The following is a 19,436-nucleotide window of genomic DNA, read 5'->3' on the forward strand; positions in this document are numbered from 1 at the left end:
GGTTTACTTTTTCAATTTAATTTTAAAATGTATCTTTACTGTTGAAAGTATCACAGATGCACCCTTCCCCACCCATTCGTTCCCCTCTTCCCCGTCCCGCTCTCTCCCCAGGCCTTCACAGTATTCCTTCTACATTTCCTCATTTCTCTGCAAGGCATCTGTCACTATCTTACACCTTCTGGTTGTTTATTATTTTTGGACCTCCCCATCAGAATATCAGCTTTGAGCGTTCAGGGATAGTGTCTTTGTAGTTCACTGCTGTGTCCCAGTATCCAGACAGCGACTGTGAATGACTGAGGAATATAATATCCACGACTTTGATTTGGTCTGATTGTGACAACAGTAAGAACGGATGGGTTATGCTAGTTTGAGATTGTGGGGTTTTTTCCTTGATGTGGAAGAAGCCTGCAGAATTGCATAATCAAAATTGAAGTTGGAAATTATATTGAATGAAAAGCAGGTGTTTTTAGTTTGGAAGAATAACTGCAGGTCAAAGGGCTTTAATAACCAGAACCACATCTTCAGTTCCTCTGCACTTGGATTGGGAGGCTATGAAATGAGCAGAGTGGGCATAGCAACATGTGTTGGCACTGGCCAGGGTTGCAGATGAACCCTGCCACTGGGCCCCAGGCCAGCCAGCCGGCTCATCTGGAAGAGCAAGAGGAGCCCCTCAGGTGTGCATTTAGGAGTGTTTTTCACATTGAGAGGTTCCCATCTTGTGGTAATGACACTATTGATCCAAGAGGTAGAGAAGAGGGATTACATTTTACTTGCCTGCTAACAGGCAAGATGATCCCAAATAAAGAAACTGCCTGTTCTCAACTGCTTAAGGGGGAAATGGTAAATAAATAAAACACAGGTAAATGTGTGTGCACATATATACGGGTGTGTGTGTGCATATGTGTGTGTAAACAGGAATAGGACAATTCTATGTTGATCAAGACAATTTGAGACAGAGCAGTGAGTGAAAAAATCTGTGACTCCTCAGCATTCAGAGGATGGCCTAAGCTGTCAGCAGTTAGCTGACTAATATTTATCAGCCCAAACAGTCAAAGCGGTGACAGCTTTTCACATAAGACTCATCTTCCATGGAGGATAATGATGTGTGGGTCGGGAGCTGGGTGGGGGCGTGAATAACAACAGCTTGCTTTATCAGAATTCATTTCATTGCACGCACTGCATCTCAGCAGAGGGAGCCCACTGACCCCGTAGCAGCTGCGCAAGGTCCCTGCTGCCTTGCTTCAGTGCTTTCTCTGATAGGCCTTCCTCAATTCCATCTTCCAGGTCAATAAGAAAAGCCTCCAGTTCTCTTGCTAAAGTTCCAAGGTTAATGTAGGAAGTTTCCATTGCAAAACTTATCCCACCACCTGGTTTATTTCCAAGATTTCAGCAGAGGGCCCAGGACGTGCCTGGCACACATTAGATAGAACCACTATTTCAAAAATGCACACTCCCCCCTCCACCCCAGCACCACAGGCTTATTAAAACTGGGAGAATGACCTGCAAATTAAAGAGGAGAGGGTATTTTAGTCTGGGTGGTTGTGTTGATCGCTGCATAATTGTGTCTATTGTTTTTAAAGGAGCGCGCCTGAGTACAAAATGGGTAGAAAGAGATGATACCTTGAAGGTGATCACAATCTCTTTGGAGTCTTTTGAACATTTTTTAAATGTTCAGTTTGTAATCTACAGTTGAAGATCTGTAAACATTCAATTGATACATCTGTTCTGTGGTGAATAGAGGGGATGTCAAGAAGCCTTCGGATCTCATTTCAGCTTTGTGTGTGGGGTGGTCAGGCTCAGCGACACCACCTCCCACAACACGCAGAGAAATAACCAGACATGTGGCTCTTCAAAATGTCATGCAAAACAGTAAAGAACACTCCACTCATTGTGGCGGGGAAGGCTCTCATTTAATTCCTTTAAACATTTTTCATTTCTTTCTTTCCCCCGCCCAAATCACATCTGCTCATTTAAACCTGCCCTAAGTCAGCCACGCTCTGACTTGACATTCCAACCTCTGCTCATCCCTCTTCGATCTCTGCTAAGCAAGCTGTAATTACATGGAAGAAAAATGGAATCGGCGAATGAGACATGACAATGTCCCCTTCTGAGAGGAAGCCCTGTGACTCCGAGTTAATAGAGTTGGTGGCTTCCTGAGTGAGACCTGAATGAAAGTGAAGTTAACCTGGTAAAAAAGTAGAAGCATTTTCAGAAAACAGTACTGAGTAAAGTCATTGTTCACCTCTGTGGATGAGGCCTAGGAGACTCTTCAAAAGAAATCTGAGCCCACCTGCTTCTTGGCTCGGCCCTTCCATTTCTTCCACGCTTGGCTTTTCCTCTGGACCGTTCTCATCTTTCAAGAAAACCACAGAGGGAAAACATTACATCAAGTCAATTTATAAAATATCTCTTTATGGCTAATATGCAGCACTGAAATTAATTGTAACCAATGTAGCATGACTCCCCATAAAGCAAGGCAGAGAGATGAATCAGAGGTATGAAACAGAAAAATTACCTACATAAAAAGGTGCATTTATACTCCTCCCTTCCACACGATTTGCTTGATGAAATGTTGAACTGCAGTAAACAAAATTCACTCAGCACTTCTAGTAACATCTCTCTTCTCGCACAGCATTTCCCAAAATGCAATACAGATTTTAAATCCAATCTTTTCTCCCTTGACTCAAGCAATATACACTGTGTAAGAAAACTTGGTTAAGTTTCTATGTCCTTTATTTTCCTGTTTGAAATATATTGTAAAAATATCTATTTTTATTTAACATATACATCAAAGCCTAACATATCTACACTATGAAATATTTTGTCTTGAATAAATTATGATGGTCCGGTTTACGCTATCACACATAAATCCTTGAAAAATAAATAACTGGGCAGCTGCAATGGTGGCTATCCACTAGAAACTAACATTTTCTTTAAGCTTAAAGTATATAATATATTTCTCTGAATTTATGTGTAGAAAAACAAACTTTTCAAAGGCAAATAAAGGCATTTTTATAACTCATTTTTGGGAGGCTTTCCAAGTCTCTTTTAGTTTAGAAAAAAATTTTAATGATAAATTTATATAAAGACACAGAAACAAAATATAAAACATGTAGTTAAAGTACAGAAAACAGAGACGCAGACACTACCAGCGTACATTACTGTATCCTTTGTCTATCAGGAAGTGGAATCTCTCTCCCCTTTCCTTGAATCCGGACTGGTGCTGTAACTGAGACCAATGAAACATGGAGGTGATGTAGGCCCTCTGAGCGAAGGGCACTGAGAGCTAGTGGCATCCACTTTCTCCCTTTGGGAAGCCAGCTGTCATGCTACAAAGACACGCGGGCTAGCCTACCAAATAGAGAGAGTGAAGGGCCACACGGCAGAGCACCAAGGGGCCAGGCCTGTGAGTGAAGCCTTCTTATAGCCTCTAACCCAGCCCAGCTGCCAACTGAATGCAGCTGAACAAGGGCCTCAGCCAAAGACACAAGGAGCAGAAGAATAAACCCAGCTGAGCCCTGTTAAAATTCCTGCCCTCAACCAGGCCCAGATCACTTAACCTTGTTTTGTTGGAGTGCTTTGACCCACCATCTGCTATTACTATTAACTCTTCATCCAGAGGCAAGAGGATGGTGAATTTTCCCCAGAAATCTCAACTAGCAGAGCTAAAACAAGAGCCTCAGAGAAGCAATGGGAAACATTTCCCCAAGCAGCGCTGTAAAATAACCTAGTGAAGAGAGTTGCAGGTGGGAAAACATTCAGAATTGACCTGGATGAAAGAAAAAAGCTTATCATAGAATGACAAATGAATAAAAAGAGTGACACTCAGTGGGGAAGAAATGCTATCATTGGATACTTGAGTATGGGTAGAATCACCTCTGCCTTGCACTGGGGGTCAACTTAGGAGACACAGTCAACTTAGGGGTACAGCTCTGTAGCTACCTAAATCCAACGTTCTCCGTTGCGTTTTTACAATGACCACGTGATGATATGACATTTTCTCTCTGGCTCTCTGAGTGGGCTACGGCATTGGCTTTTGTCCTGGGAAGGAAACAGCCATCCCAGCTGCTCTTGCTCCCTTAATGAGGCAAGTTAGTGCAGGAGCACATTTCAAAACATAGGTCAGTATGTCCCCTCTTCCTCTCATCAAACAGGCTGAGTCAAACAGGAAAAATCTGCCAACTTATCTGTCTCACCCAACAGACAGACCTTTTAACACGAATTTCACCATAGGCTTGAAGTTTACAGTGACAGGTTGGCTTTAAAATTAGTCTAGTTACCACATCTCCTAAGGAGTGGGGGGTAAAACACTTTCTTGTGAAGAGAGGAAGGGAAAGAGAACAATTAAGTCATAGGAAAGTGAGAAATTGGTTCCAGCAGTTCTAAATTCATGAAAAGTAAATTCATGGGCAGACCCCTGAGTCAATACAAACCAGTTTGGCTGTCTTCCTAGTCTACTGTTAGTGAGTTTTTACCTTTATCCTCCATGCCCTCTCATTCCCTCATGTAGCCACTGAGTGGCATGCTTTTGTTTTCCACTTTGAGTCTTGGCCAAACAGTGTTCTGGTTACAGCATTTCTGCCTTTGGGCAGAAAACTCAAGAGACACTTTGCATGTTTATCAGGGAGAACATGCATCCTAGAAGAATGCTGGATTTGTCATTGGAGTCATATGCCCTCAACTGAAAGGCTCAGGGATACTGCTTTCACAATTTGCAGACATGCATCTGCAAATCCAGCAGGGGGACCCAGTATAGAAGTCTTGCTTTCAAAACCCAGTTGATGCATTTTTGGGCAATTAGATTAGCACTCATTTCACTCTTTTAAAAGGACAGTTTGGCTGCCTTATAACTTTTCATCCATTTTAAATGCCTCAAATAGGTGAGTTCTTAGTGAAACAGAGGGTTTCTACTGGTAGGAAAAAAAGAAAATCTCATTACACAGTTACCCCTAAGGATTTTATAAGGACAAGCTTTCTTTTATCAGCCTTGTCTGTCTAGTTATCTTCACAGGAAGCACATAAAAAATAAAGTTGAGTGGAGTGGGGAATCTAAATGTCTGGTTTTTAGAAGGGTTTAAAAGGCATATAATAGCCCTGGCTAGTTTGGCTCCATGGATAGAGCGTCAGCCTATGGACTGAAAGGTCTCGGGTTCGATTCTGGTCAAGGGCATATGCCTGGGTTGTGGGCTCGATCTCCAGTAAGGGGCATGCAGGAGTCAGCCAATCAATGATTCTCTGTTATCATTGATGTTTCTATCTCTCTCCCTTCCTCTCTGAAATTAAAAAAAAAAAGGTGTATAATGAACGTGAAGAAAGACAGGAAAGTAACATACTATTTTGTTAGCTAAAAAAGAAAGTACTAGAGGAGCTGAATTATCTGTTAATACACCAAAAGGTGATTATTTACTTCAGAACATAAATTTCCACAGCATTGACGTGTCACATGATGCTTTATTTTCCTATGCTCAAGACCACAGTGACCTGTGAGAATTCTAGGGGTGGCATTATTTTTGTTTCTCCAATATTAATACAGTGCTTCTCACTGTTTCAACCCATATATATTGAGCATATACTATATGCAAGATATATCAGAAATTTTATAAAAATAAATATGAGAGACTCCTGCTATACAGTGAATTCATGTAAGTGGAAGGAATATACCACTGTTTGGAAGATGATAAGTATGCAGTCCATGTGTTATTCTATATAGAAAAGTTTTGCAAGGGCAAAATCTCAATGTCATGGCCACAAATTACTTTCCTGATATCTGTAGTTCCTTTTGTGAACTGTGTGTGGGATGGAGAGTAAATCAGAGCAAATCCATCCTTACAGCTGTGGAAACAACCTGCTGCTTGCTGCTTGCTGCCTGCTGGTACACAGTTGCCATTTCTTACAAAACTCCCGAGATTTCTGGACCTGGACAGAGCACAGGCCAATCAAACACTGTGGATTGCAAATTGGATTATAGACTCCAATTCTTCAGTCTCCTGCAATGTATTATACATCTCAGTGTCCTCCCACTGTAGGCAGAGAATACTTCCCACTCCATTGATGTTGGACTTGACCCCAAGTGACTTGATTTGACTAATGAAATATTAGTGGGCATGATGTGAGCAAGGGGCTTAAATGTGCTGCATAATTGAACTTGGTGCTTGTGCTTCTGACACTTGCTGTGATAAGAAATGCCCTTTAGCACTGGTTTAAAGAAGAGGAGAAATATTATGGCGCAGATTTCAACCTGAGCCACAGTTTGGAGTTAAGCCCAGACAACTCACACCTTGAAAATGTGCTGCCCAACACAGCACTACCTACATCAACTGAGCATAGCCAACCTGCACCACCTGTGATCATGAGAATAGATATTTTTGTTGTAAGGGACTGCATTTTGGGGTGATTTTTCACACAGTATCATTGTAAAATAGCTGATTAATGCAAATACTATAATATTATTTTTTCTCAAGTCAGGAGGGCTCAAAGATTTTTTTAATTAGCACTTTTTATTTATAAAAATTTAGTCTTTAATTTTGTATTTTGACAACCAGCTACATTTTCATCTGTCATATTTTAAAACTCTCTAGAGGATACACACTTGAAAAATAAATGTACCTTATGTAAAGGGAGCATGCTGTCAAAGAGGATGTCCTGCCAACCGTGATGTTTATATTTTATTTGATAGAGCCATGTAGGCAGCAAGATACTAGTTAATACTAGCTAACATTTATTGAATATTAGTTATGTCCTACTCGGTGTCTACATGCTTTGAAAAGATTATCAAATTTAATTCTGAGAACTCAATAAGGTTGACATCATTATTATCCATGTTTCATGAATATTGAAACTAAAGTGCAGTGATGTTAAGTAACGTGCCTAAGGGCCCACTGCTAGCAAGTACTGGCAGCTGGATTTCAACTCAACCAGCTGATGCCAGCACCCAATATTGCTTCCTTGGAAAAATAACTAATATTTGTGTATGGGTAAGATATTTTCATTATTGGTCAGCAAAAATGTGGGAAAATGATAATATGAAAATAGCAGAACTACACTATAGTCTCATAAAGATTAACACAGAACACTGAGAATATGGAGAATTGAGCTCTTCTGACACTTAAACCAAGTGGGTGCAATGCTGTAACTCCAGACTTATTTCTTTAATGCTAAAGGTATTTTTATTTGGGCATAATTTTAAACAATAGAAAGTTACAAGAAACTTTGTTTTCCTGAACCATTTGAGAGCAAATTTGGGACGTAATCACCCCCATCAGCCTTGAATACTTTAGTATATTTTCTACAAACAAGGACATTCTCTTCCATAACTATGGTGCAAACAAGTTTGAACAATTTTCAATACTATCTTTTATAGCAACCGGGGATCACACACTGCATTTAGCTGTCATGTCTCTTAAGTCCCCTTTAATCTGAAACAGACAAGCTTCCCCATCCCTAGCCAAGCTCTGTGCTGGGTATTTTGCATCTTTCACCCTGCCTCCTTCAATGTGAACACCGACCTTGCTAAGCTCTACCTAATGGCTTCAGGAAAAAGGAAAGGAAGGAAGAAAGGAAGGGGGGAAGGAGGGGAAGAAGGAAGGAAGGAAGGAAGGAAGGAAGGAAGGAAGGAAGGAAGGAAGGAAGGAAGGAAGGAAGGAAGGAAGGAAGGAAAGAAGGAAGGAAGGAAGGAAGGAAGGGAGGGAGGAAGGGAAGGAAGGAAGGGAAGGAAGAAGGGAAGGGAGGGAAGGGAAGGAAGGAGGGACCAGGGAAGGTTAGTTTGAAACATTGTGTTCTGGAACTCATCAGCTGATTGAGTTATTTTAATAGATTCATCTTCGGAAAGTAAGTTCCTGAGTTGGCTGCCTCATTATTCTCATGCCTCACATGACTCTTTAAGTGCAATTACCATGACATTGTAACAGTTCTCTGAGTTGGACTTTTATCTACATTTTTAGAGATGAAGAAATCAAGGTTGCAGAGGGTCAAGTTCCCTGAAGTCCCACAATTAGTAGCAGAGCTGGGATTTAACCTCAGATCCAGATATGCCAAAGCCTGAGGTCTCTCTTTCTTGCCTTAAAAATTTCTGTGACCTCTTCTGACCTTTGAGAGTTAAATTGTAAGAGAGATGCCCTCGCTGTTCCTGTGTGGTCCTCAGTACCCAGCACAGTCCTAAAATCCTTGGGGTCACAGGACTGAGAAAGAAATGTCATTTTTCCCTAAGCAGTAATTATTATTTTTTTGCTTGAAATATATTGTAGTTCTCAATGTAGAAAAAGCACCTGGTGTCTATTGAGCCTCTGGTTGAGCCTCATTAAATGGTGGATTAGTTTTAAAATGTCACATCTCTTTGATCACACATAATGGCTCCTAAAAGTCAAATGTAGTGATGTTCAGGGAGCACACGGAGTTCAAGTCCATCTGCTTTCATCACCCCTGGGCCGGCCTCCATCCCTCTCTCCTGGGTTGTGATAATGACTCTAATCATGCTTTCCTCCTTCAGCTCTGTCCTCAAAGTCTATTCTCAACTAAGAAGCTAAATTGTTTGTCTTGAAATGTTAGTCAAATCATACCATTTCCCTGCCAAATGCTCTAAAAAACCTAAAATTATCAAGGCCCTATGTGCTGTAGACTTCTATTGTTTTCCTGCCCTGACCTCTTTCTAGTCTCCTCCCACTTCCTCTGCTTCAGCTGCACTAGGCTAGGGTGCTATTCCTCCAGCACACTAGGTCTCTGCTCTCCTGATCTTTCTACCGCCCATACCCCTGCCTGGAGTGCTTTCCCCAGGTCCTTCAAGTCTGGGCTCATCTGTCCCATTTCCAATTAAGTCTCATCTCCCCATTCACACTCACTCCATTTTTCTTATCCTAATCTACCTTTTATTTTTGTTCCCCCACCCCGCCCCCACCAGTTACTATCACCTTCCATAGAATTTAGATAGGTATTATATTCATTGTTCCTGTCAGTCTATTCCCATTTGACTGTAAATGTCTCCAAGGCAAGCATCTTTGTTTGTGTCATTACCTGATTGATGTCTCCTAAGTACTTAGAAGAGCCATATGGTAGGTGTTCAATAATATTTGTGAATTAATGAAACATGCTCTTCCCGTACTTGGCCTTATATGGCTACCTCACAAATCAATCAGGAAGAAAAAAAGAGAAATTATCTTCTAGTCAAGACTATTAGAAATATACTCATGGAATATAGATTACTTATGAAATACAAGGTTCATCTGATATGTGAGACAGACATAGAACCCAGGCTCTTGTTATGCTATATTTATCACAATTTTGTGTTCTTTTTTTTAAAAATATATATATTTTATTGAATTTTTACAGAGAGGCAGGGAGAGGGATAGAGAGTTAGAAACACTGATGAAAGAGAAACATCGATCAGCTGCCTCCCGCACACCTCCTACTGGGTATGTGCCTGCAACCAAGCTACATGGCCCTGACCAGAATCGAACCTGGGACCTTTCAGTCCACAGGCCAACGCTCTATCCACTGAGCCAAACCGGTCAGGGCAACCATTTTGTGTTCTTACTGGGGCAGTTAAGAGAAGGAATCCCTTCCCTAGGCTAGTGAATATTATCTGTGAACTTGTTATAAAACAGTTACCCAGACTAGAGAGACTGAATACCTCTTAAGAAGATAGTACCTCTTAAGAAGATAGTGGGACATGGATAGTCAGTTGGTGGGAATGCTGAGCAGTGCTGTCCTGGTTGCCAGAACCAGTTCTACTCAGAATAAAATCAAATGGTATTATAAGCATGCCCCATTCACAGAGAGAATGTATGACCTACAAGTTGACCTTTAATTATGGGGCAGAGAAGACAATCATCTTGGTCTTGTATTTTTCTAGGAATGTCCCCAAACAGCATACTTGTCCAGCAGAGGGAAGAGGAAATCATTGAACCTGATGTTTTCAAGAATACGTGTTTGTCAGGGGAGACCTAAGTGTGACGCATGTTGAGAAAAAGACACTTATGAGAGAAGAACATGCAACTGTCCCTTCTAGATATTTTGTATGAACATAGGTAGAGTGCTAAGTATTCAATAAGGTACTCAACAAATACCTGCTGAGGGGCTGACCTCGGCAGATTTCCACACTGAAGGTGTGACCCTGGGCTACTAAAACTTGCCATGGCATATCTTGGTTAAAAATAGCACAGGACAATACCCCAAAGAGCTATTCTAAATACCACACATACCCTCTTAATAGGTAACATATGGTTCTCCCATATGGCATGTTAATACAAGTACTTTTACTCTGATACAGTTAGTTTTAATCCAAGGATTTCCAAATAATTTACAAACACTGTTCATTAGCATGGTCATCCCTGTGGAAGGTGCAGAGCCTCACAGAGACACAAAGCATCCTGCTTACAATCAATAACCATTAAGGAATGACAATAATAAGAAATATATTAATAGGGCATTTTTTTAAAATTACGGAATCAACAAATGGGAATCAAGCAACTTTCCCAAAGACCTTCAATGACTTCATGGTGTAAGCAGGGCTAGAAATCAACTTATGCCGATGCTTATGGCTATTCTGCTAGTTGACCTATGTTGGTGAATTGGCCATGGATTACACTAGTTTTCAGCTGTGCACATAACCTCAAGTCTATACCATAAATGGGAAAATTATGGTATGGTAGACTAGAATAAAGTTAGTATAGTAGTATTACAGTGGGATTTCTTTGAGCTCTCTCACTGTCTTAAACACAACGATAACTGTGTTTTGTCATTAACTTTAAGCACTAAAATATCTCTCTGTATTGTCATTTATGTTTCTGAATTGAGATAACTGGTATGTCTACACATTTGTTTAAAACAGGCACAAATTGTGCTCGATGCAGATGTTAAATCTGAACTGGCAAGAAGAAACATTGTTTTGCTTTTTTTGTTGAAGAATAGAAAGTATATTAAAAATGTTCTTTGAGTCATTCAAAGAGGAATCATTCCAGAAATAAAATCAAAAGCTCTTCGGCACCCCTGTCATCAATTAATGTTTGCTGAGTACCTACAAAGGTCAATATTGTGGAGAGGGAATACATTAGCCTGTTCAGAAGACAAAAGGCCTTCCCTTTAGGAGTTGACAAAACGAAGATGGATGGAGTGGTTTCATGAGAGGCACGAGGTAAAATTGAGGCTAAAGACAATTACACAGAGGAAAATAGAAAATTTTATCTCATTTCTGTAGATCTGAATAAATGGTGGGTATTTGAGCTGAATTAAATGAGGAATATCTAAATAAGTGCTTCTGTTGCTTTATCCACAATGCTCTTCCGGAAATCACTGGTTAAGGATGTATCTGTAGGGGGTACAGGTGCCCTCAGGGAGGGGGTCATTCAATAAATGAACATCTGAATTTGCAAGCAGCCCCACATTATCATAGGAAGTAAAAATCTTAATCTTTTTGTTTCTATCCTGTATCCTCTTTGAAATAGTTGCTCCTTTAGTGTAGAAACATGCTGGTTTAAGTGGTGAAAATAAACATTTTCAGATTCTGGTTTGGAATTTTGAAGTTTAGGATGAAAGCAATGTATGGGTTTTCCACAATTCAGTATGAATGTTCTACAAAATTGTTCCCTTACTCAAATTATCACCCTATAGAGGATGAAAACTGACAAGCATTCCTAAGTGTACTATCAACTATAAAAACAACAGTGCTTTCTATTAGTCTTTTATCTATCTTTTAAAAAGGCAGAAATCTAATAATGGTTTTGTTTAACCAAATGTTTACTTAATAGCTATTTGAAATTGTACCAGAATAAATTTCAACATATTATTCTATTTATTTCACGTGAAAATAATTCATAATGGCAGAAACCACACACCTTTGAGCAGAGAGAGCATGTTTTATTCATGTGAAAATTTAGTTCTGGGAAACTGCCTTCCCTGGGACCCAGTGCTTTCTGTCTGGAGGAATCTGGAGCAGTGTTTCTCAGACTTCTCAGTGCATCAGCATCCCTTTGGGGATGGGGGTGGGGTAGTTAAAATACAGAACTGGGTTCTGGTTCAGCAGAGCTGGAAGAGGCCCGAGCATCTGCATCTCTAACAAATTCCCAGGTGATGCTGCTCTGTGGTCTGGGCACCACACTTTGAGAACCATTGGTCCAGGCTCTGGAGAACAGAAAGTATCCTATGATTTATTTTCATTCATTAAATATGGCTACCAATAGCCATTCTTAGCTTCGTTAATATTGTTGTTCGTTTTCCAACTTCTTCTGACTCTCTGTAGCCACTAGTTGAGTACTCCCTTAAGATTACAGTGATATTTCTTAGTAGAAAGAAGAAATGTTAGACTTTTCATGAAATAAATCTATAAAATGTACCTTTTCAATTTCTGCATATATCCTGTGACTTCCAGACCCACTGCATTTCCACCTTCTCCTACATGTGTTTATTATCTGCATGATTTCTTTCCCATCAGATTTCTTTCCCATCAAGCTGTGCTTTAATAAGACATTGGCTATCATTTTCAATTTAGTGTAAATTACTTTTATTTAATGATTAACCCATCACCTCTCCCAAGACTACTATAACACTCTAATTATCTAGTATCCCTACTTATAACACTAGTTCTATAATTATATACTGAGCATCAAGACCCCTGGTATTGCATGTAAATACTCCCAAATTTCTATTAGGCATATTTAAAAAAGTTGTTGGGTTCATACTTCCCTTTGAACTGTATGTGTGTGTGTGTGTGCATGTGTGTGTGTATATATATATATATATATATATATATATATATATATATATATATTTCAAAGGGAAGTATGGATCATCTCTGTTAGATGATAATCACATTCTTAATAACCACTTGAAACAATTAGTCATCAGACTAAAGGACTAGGAAAATATTGCCTAAGGTGGCTGATGTTATTTTAGACAAATCAACGTAAGTATCAGAAGCCACATCAAAAGACAAATAGAAACATCTGTTTCTTCTCTCTTGGTGACAGAGTAGGCCACAGACAATTAGTGTTGCCAGTATGTGCGATGCTATAGACATAAAAAGCACGTGAATTCCTAGCTGTACAGTGTTTTGGTCCGTGCTTTGTGCTTTCTGCCAAGTTGGTCAGTTTGCAGAAGTCAGCCCTTATCTAATGCACTCTTTTAGAAAACTCTAAAGGAATTCCGGCTGTCTCCTCTTCACATGTTTGTATTTTACCAAACATAGAAATGGAAGTCAGTCTGCCTAGTGGACATAGATGACATTGGCCCATCTCCTCTCCTGGTTCTAGGGACAGCCGTGTAGTATGTAGAGCCCTTCCCACTTAAACTAGTGAAGCCCCATGATGAGGCAGTGAATTCAGCAGAGAGCAATAGATGAAATCAGCCCAGTGGTGGAAGGATGAGGGCGCACAAGCAATAGGGAAGACCACAGGAGAATACTCGCACCGCGATAGCGTGAGAAAGGTTTTCAGGACTGTCTATCTTCTTGGCAGTTTGCTTATGGGAATAAATTACTCTGTCTCCCCTAGTTCTCATTACAAATGTCAGATGATCCCAGACATGGCGGAACCAATTTCCCTGTCTCACCCCAGAAGATCTATGGTTCTAGAATGTCAAAATGGCCTTGAGTTTTTCATATTTATGCTGTGAATATTTTCTTCAGAAAACCCCGAAATAGCAGCATTGTAATGAATGCTGTCTTGTGACTACAAACGTCAATAAAAAACATGTCAGGTTAGAGAAAACATGTTTCTGATCACAGGGCAATGTTTGGACAAATAATCAAATATGTGCTATACCTCTTGAACCATTCAAATGAGTGGCAAGTGAATAATTTCCTCAACAACTAGCTATTAAACTTATGAATGGAATAATTTACAAGAACAAATAATTGCAGGAAGAAACATTATGTATTCAAAATATGAAAGATGGTCCTGCAAAGTCTGTCATATTAAAGCTAATTAAAATATGATTTTGGTCAGTTTTAATGACGCTAATAATGAGTTCTAGTAGTACAAATAAGTTTAATAGGGTTAAACAAAGATTTAAACCTGCAGTTATTATGATTAAAAAGCAAAAATATATGCCAGACGTATTACCCCTTTAAATAACTTATTTTATCCATAGTGCAAACTCCCCACTTATGCAAGAGTTTGCCATGTTTTCATTTATGGTTTTCACGTAGGCCTTTGAGGTAGCAATTTTGTAGTTTGGGCATAGTAGCAAAATAAGAAACCGGCATATCTGAATATCTGGGATATCTGAAACATTAAATATGAACAGCTTTTAATTCCTCCCTTCAGTTTTCATTTTGCCTCGTCTTGAATAAATTCATTAATCATGTACATATTAACATATTATCTTTCATTGACTTGTAAGCTAAATAATATATTTGTACTAATGCTCTGGTAAAATGAAAATGTAGATATTTTTAAAGAATTCCATCAGAGGATTTTGATTCCTGTTGCTGATGAAGACATAGGATGCTTGTGTGTGTGTGTGTGTGTGTGTGTGTGCGTGTGCGCGCGTGCGCGCGCGCATTCACTGTTGTTTGTAATGCATGCTGATATTAGAGAAGGCAGTGCAAACACAAAAAGTCATGGTATAAGAGGGGATTATTTTTCCCCATTAAAAGCCAAATCTGACATAAATTCCCTAAACATCACCACTGTCTTAGAAAGCCTTTCTGATGCCAATATTTAGTGAGCAGTGAGGAGTACTTACCGGCAGTCCATACACTCTTCACTCTGCTTGTTGGAGAAGGTTATTGTTATTCATGTGATGGATAGAAATGCAAAATGAGTTCTCGGAGAGACCATAACCCTGCAGGTCCATAATTCTTCTCTGACAGTAGCACATTAGTCATTTTAGTGACTTAATTTTTGAACCTGTTTCTGTCTCTCTGAAGGAATGTTAGAAATCCTATGCAAAATGCATCCAACCTGTAAAAAAAAGGACTCTCAGCTCTTTACCTCAAGTGAGACCTGGGAAGGAGACTCCGTTTATCATGCCTGGGCAATATGGAGAAGCACTTCTAAGTATTTCCCAACGACACAATGAGCGTCTTTCTATGATTATTACAGAGAAGAGGTCAGCAAATTCCAGCCCACAGCCCTGCTTTTGTATGCCCTCCCTGTAGAGATGGTTTTTACATTTTTAAAGGGTTGTAATAAAAACAAAGAAAAATATGCGACAGGGGCCATATGTGGCCTGTGAAGCCAAAAAGATTTCCCTTCTGGTCCGTTACAGACCTGTGCTGACTCCTGTTGTAGGGCAACCTGATGAAATAGCGGTGAGATGACAGCCTACAAGGCCATACAGCTGAATGCCTTCTTGAGGGGAAGTTATCCTTGTGGCTTAGAGATTAGCTTGATCCACTATTAAGATAACCTTCAACCACCTCCTGTCCACCAACGACATCCCTTTCTTCAAGGCAGTAGAGTCCTGACTCTGACATGTGTTCACTTATTTCAAGACGTCAGATGGTATTGAAAAGGATTTTGGTCTTAAACATGAGCTTAAGTCAAAAGAGGATTTCATATTTGAGGGGAGGGGCAAAGAATATAAGGGCAGAGGCACAGTCAAAATGGAAGAAAGTCTTAGGATAGAAAACTAGAAAATGGAATTAGGGCGATTTTAAAATATGCCTACAAAATTTTTAGATACTCCTCCCTTTAAGAGGTGGTGTAATTTGCTTCCCCTGAGGGGGTACTGGGCTTAGGGACTTGCTTCTAATGAAAAGAATTTGGCAGAGATGATGATATGTGATATGTTATGGCCAAGGTGATGATATGTCACTTTGAGATTAGGATATCAAAGGTTGCCACTTCTGTCTTGAATGTGATCTTATTCTCTTGGTCCCTTGCTCTGGAGGAAGCCAGCTGCTATGTCAGCAGGCCCCAGATCAGCCTACAGAGAGGCCCACATGGTAAACAGCTGAGTTCTCTGGCCAACAGGCAGCAAGAAAGTTCCCAGAGCCCTGACTGCTTTGGCTCAGTGGATAGAGAGTCGGCCTGCTGACTGAAGGGTCCCAGGTTCGATTCCGGTCAAGGGCATGTACCTTGGTTGCGGGCACATCCCCAGTAGGAGGTGTGCAGGAGGCAGCTGATCGATGTTTCTAACTCTCTATCCCTCTCCCTTCCTCTCTGTAAAAAATCAATAAAATATATATTTTAAAAAAAAGTTCTCAGAGTCAGCCTCCCTCAAGAGACAGTGTAGGGAGGGCGTGGGGAGTATGTGGGGACAATGAGCTAAGTAGACACTACAAATATTAGACTTATCCCACCTTCAAGCAGGAATGAAGGACCACCATGGGTTGAGTCAATTCTCATGTATTTATGTTTTTTTTTTTCTTTTTGCAGTCTGCTTTTATCTGCATAGATTGCAGCTCTTCATGATCCAGCCCAGTCTATCAAATTCTTCCTATTGTGTGGAAACTGATTTTTGAATTTCTAAGTTCAGAACAGTGTGTTGTTGTTGTTTTTCCCCAGAAATCCCAATATTGCCTGCAGAGAGTCATTCTCAAGCTATTGAAGGCGTTCACTCCAGCACTCTTCTTTCTCTGTGTCTCCCCTCGCCACTTACCTCCGTTTTCTGCTACTTCACCTGTCCTTCTTCTACCCATGTTACCCTGCCCTGTGCATTTCAGGGTGTCACTGGCAGAAGACAAGCTCCTCCCTCCAACCCCACACCCATAGCTCAAAGAGCCATGGAGGTGAAATGTCATTCCTCCTGATCTGATCCAGTCCTCTCATGGGTACAAAGGGGAAACTGAAATTGCTGTAAGAAGATCCCCTTTGTCATTTGGCATCAAAATGGTAAAGGTTGGTTTGGTCACTTTGGTTTTCCACATACTGAGCACATGCTATTGTGATACAATGAGAAATATATATTCAGTCTGTGACCTCAGTCCCTGGCATAGAGCTCTTAAAACCCCTGCAATTTTCTGAGTAATAGGAGCATCTTTTGTTGTACATAATAAGCATTTTAAAACCATAATTGAGTTTATGCTGATGGGCGACTTTTGATGGGCTCCCAGACAGCTTCAGGATAGAGGCTGGTTGCCAGAGGACTCAACCATGTTATTAGAGGGTTGGTACTTTCAGCCCCAGCCCTGACCTCTGGGGATAACAAAGGAGCTGGAGATTGAGTTTAATCACTAATGACCAACAAGCTAATCATCTGTGTAAGGGAATCTTCATAAACCACCGAAATAATAGGGTTTGAAGACCTTCTAGGTTGGTAAACACTTCCTTGTACTAGAGCAGTGGTTCTCAACCTCTGGCCCTTTAAATACAGTTCCTCATGTTGTGACCCAACCATAAAATTATTTTCGTTGCTACTTCATAACTATAATGTTGCTACTGTTATGAATCGTAATGTAAATATCTTATATGCAGGATGGTCTTAGGCGACCCCTGTGAAAGGGTCGTTCTACCGCCAAAGGGGTCATGACCCAAAGGTTGAGAAGCGTTGTGCTAGAGAGTATTACTCCAACTCCATAGAAGCTACTGCTTTTGAGACCTTTTGGACCCTATGTATATCTTTATTGGCTGGTCATTTGCATCCTTTATAATATTCTTTATAATAAACGGTTAATAGTAGATAAACTGTTTTCCCTGAGTTCCGTGAGCTGTTCTAGAAAATTATAAAACTCCAGGAGGGGGGTATGAGGACCCCCTTACTTTACAGCCAGTCAGTCAAAAGTATGGGTGGCCTGGACTTACAGCTGGCATCTGAAGTGGAAGTAGTCCTGTGGGACTGAGCCCTTAACCTGTGGGGTTTGATACTAACTCTAAGTAGAACAAAGGGGCTGGAGATTGACTCTTTGTTGTACCCAACTCTGAAGGGTTGGTGTCAGAATTAAATTATAGGACACTCAGTTGGTGAAGTTGGAGTTGGAGAATTGCTGGTGTGAGGAAAAAACCCACACATTTGGTGACAGAAGTGTTGTGAGTAGAAAGAGATCCTGGTAATAATAGTACTAGGTACTGTGCTAAGTGCTTTCTCTATACGCGCTGTATCAATCCTCACTCGACATCTTTGCTCTACCTTTTTAGATAAGGCAATTGAGGCTTCCAAGTGATGTATACAAATTCCCACTGAGCAAGTGAGAATGTAGACTCAGTCTGACTATCCTAAAATAATGTCCATAACCTGATTCCCACATCCTTGGCAGCACCCTAACAAAGCCATCGCTGGTTAGCATCGGCCAGAAATGATCTTCACCTCCCAAAGATCTGTGTTTATAGGAAAAACGGAAGTGGCTCTGGGGGTAGATTTAGCTGTTGTCAGATAACCACAGCTCTAACATTCTGGGGGTTATTCTCGGCCCAGGAAAAGAAAGATTTCAAAACTTAAATTGTACACAAGGCAGGCAATCCTAGGAAAGGAAGGGGATTAATAGGCTTCTTGTAACTGTAACTACCACATTCTGCTTTCAGGAGCAATGCTTTATTACACGTTCACTGCTCTCTTAGTCCCTAAAGAACTCTTTCAACAATGATTTATCTTAATTGAACATTCCCTCCCTCCCTACACCCCCAGGAAAGCAAGCAGTACACTTCATTCAAGAGAAATGACTTGCAGTCATGGTAAATTCCCTTTGTTTGTTCACTTATTCATTTGTTCATTTATTTGGCCACCTAAAATATTTACTGAGTGCTGGGTATTAAAAATGCCATTTCTCTAAAATACTATAAGCCCTTCCACTTTTAGAGGTAAATGTATGTGAGACTTTATGACTGCATTTGTGCTCAGTATATTTTTTATAACACACTGTCTGCTTTGACCAGAGTTGAAGTTTCATAGTAAAAGTCTGTTACCTTGGCAATGAAAAAGTGGCCAACCGCCAGTAATAATTGACAGTTTTTTAACATAAAGAGCAAAGAGTGTTCTATAAACTAGAAAAGACACAAACAAACAAGTGCATTCCAAACTTATATATGTTGTAATTTTCAGGAAGCTGGGCTTTTTATTTTTTTCTCGGCTGAAACTTCACTGTTAGCTCATAAGGGTTTATGATTCTTTTTGCTGGAACCTGTTGAAGAAATAATGGCAGACTTACTGAAGGTTGAGCAACAGATAGATGGCCTGGGGTCTTTCTACTCAGAGGAAAACAAAATTATAAATCTCTTTAGGGAAAGAATACCCATGTCAGGGAAAACATAATTTATCCATAGTTTTTCTGTTATACTGGAAAAACTTCCTTGGCCTGGATGTGACTTAGGTAGACCAACTCGCTTTTCAATTCTGCACTCAGGCTATCTAAAATGGTATTGTGTTTTGGGGATTTTCTTCCTATGCAGGGGAAAAATGGATATTTATCACCTAGAAGAAGTAATAATAATAATAATAATAATAATAATAATAATAATAATGAAATAAAAATAATCACAATAATGCCTATAATTTTTGAGTGCCTAGTATATATGTACATGTCAGACTTTAGGCTTGTTCTTATATACTAGAAGCCCGGTGCATGAAAT

The 19,436-nt window shown here is 40.1% G+C and overlaps 1 protein-coding gene across 1 annotated transcript in view; it reads right to left on the bottom strand.

The window, feature by feature from the left end:
- The window catches only part of LOC132239341 (ADP-ribose glycohydrolase MACROD2-like), a 792,923-nt gene that overhangs the window by 133,362 nt on the left and 640,125 nt on the right, over positions 1–19,436 (bottom strand). The window contains exon 7 of the mRNA XM_059705503.1: positions 2,291–2,353. Coding sequence (XP_059561486.1) covers positions 2,291–2,353 — 63 coding nt within the window. The remainder of the gene's footprint in view (positions 1–2,290; positions 2,354–19,436) is intronic.

Source organism: Myotis daubentonii, chromosome 8 (genome assembly GCF_963259705.1).
Source record: "Myotis daubentonii chromosome 8, mMyoDau2.1, whole genome shotgun sequence".
Lineage (NCBI taxonomy): Eukaryota > Metazoa > Chordata > Mammalia > Chiroptera > Vespertilionidae > Myotis > Myotis daubentonii.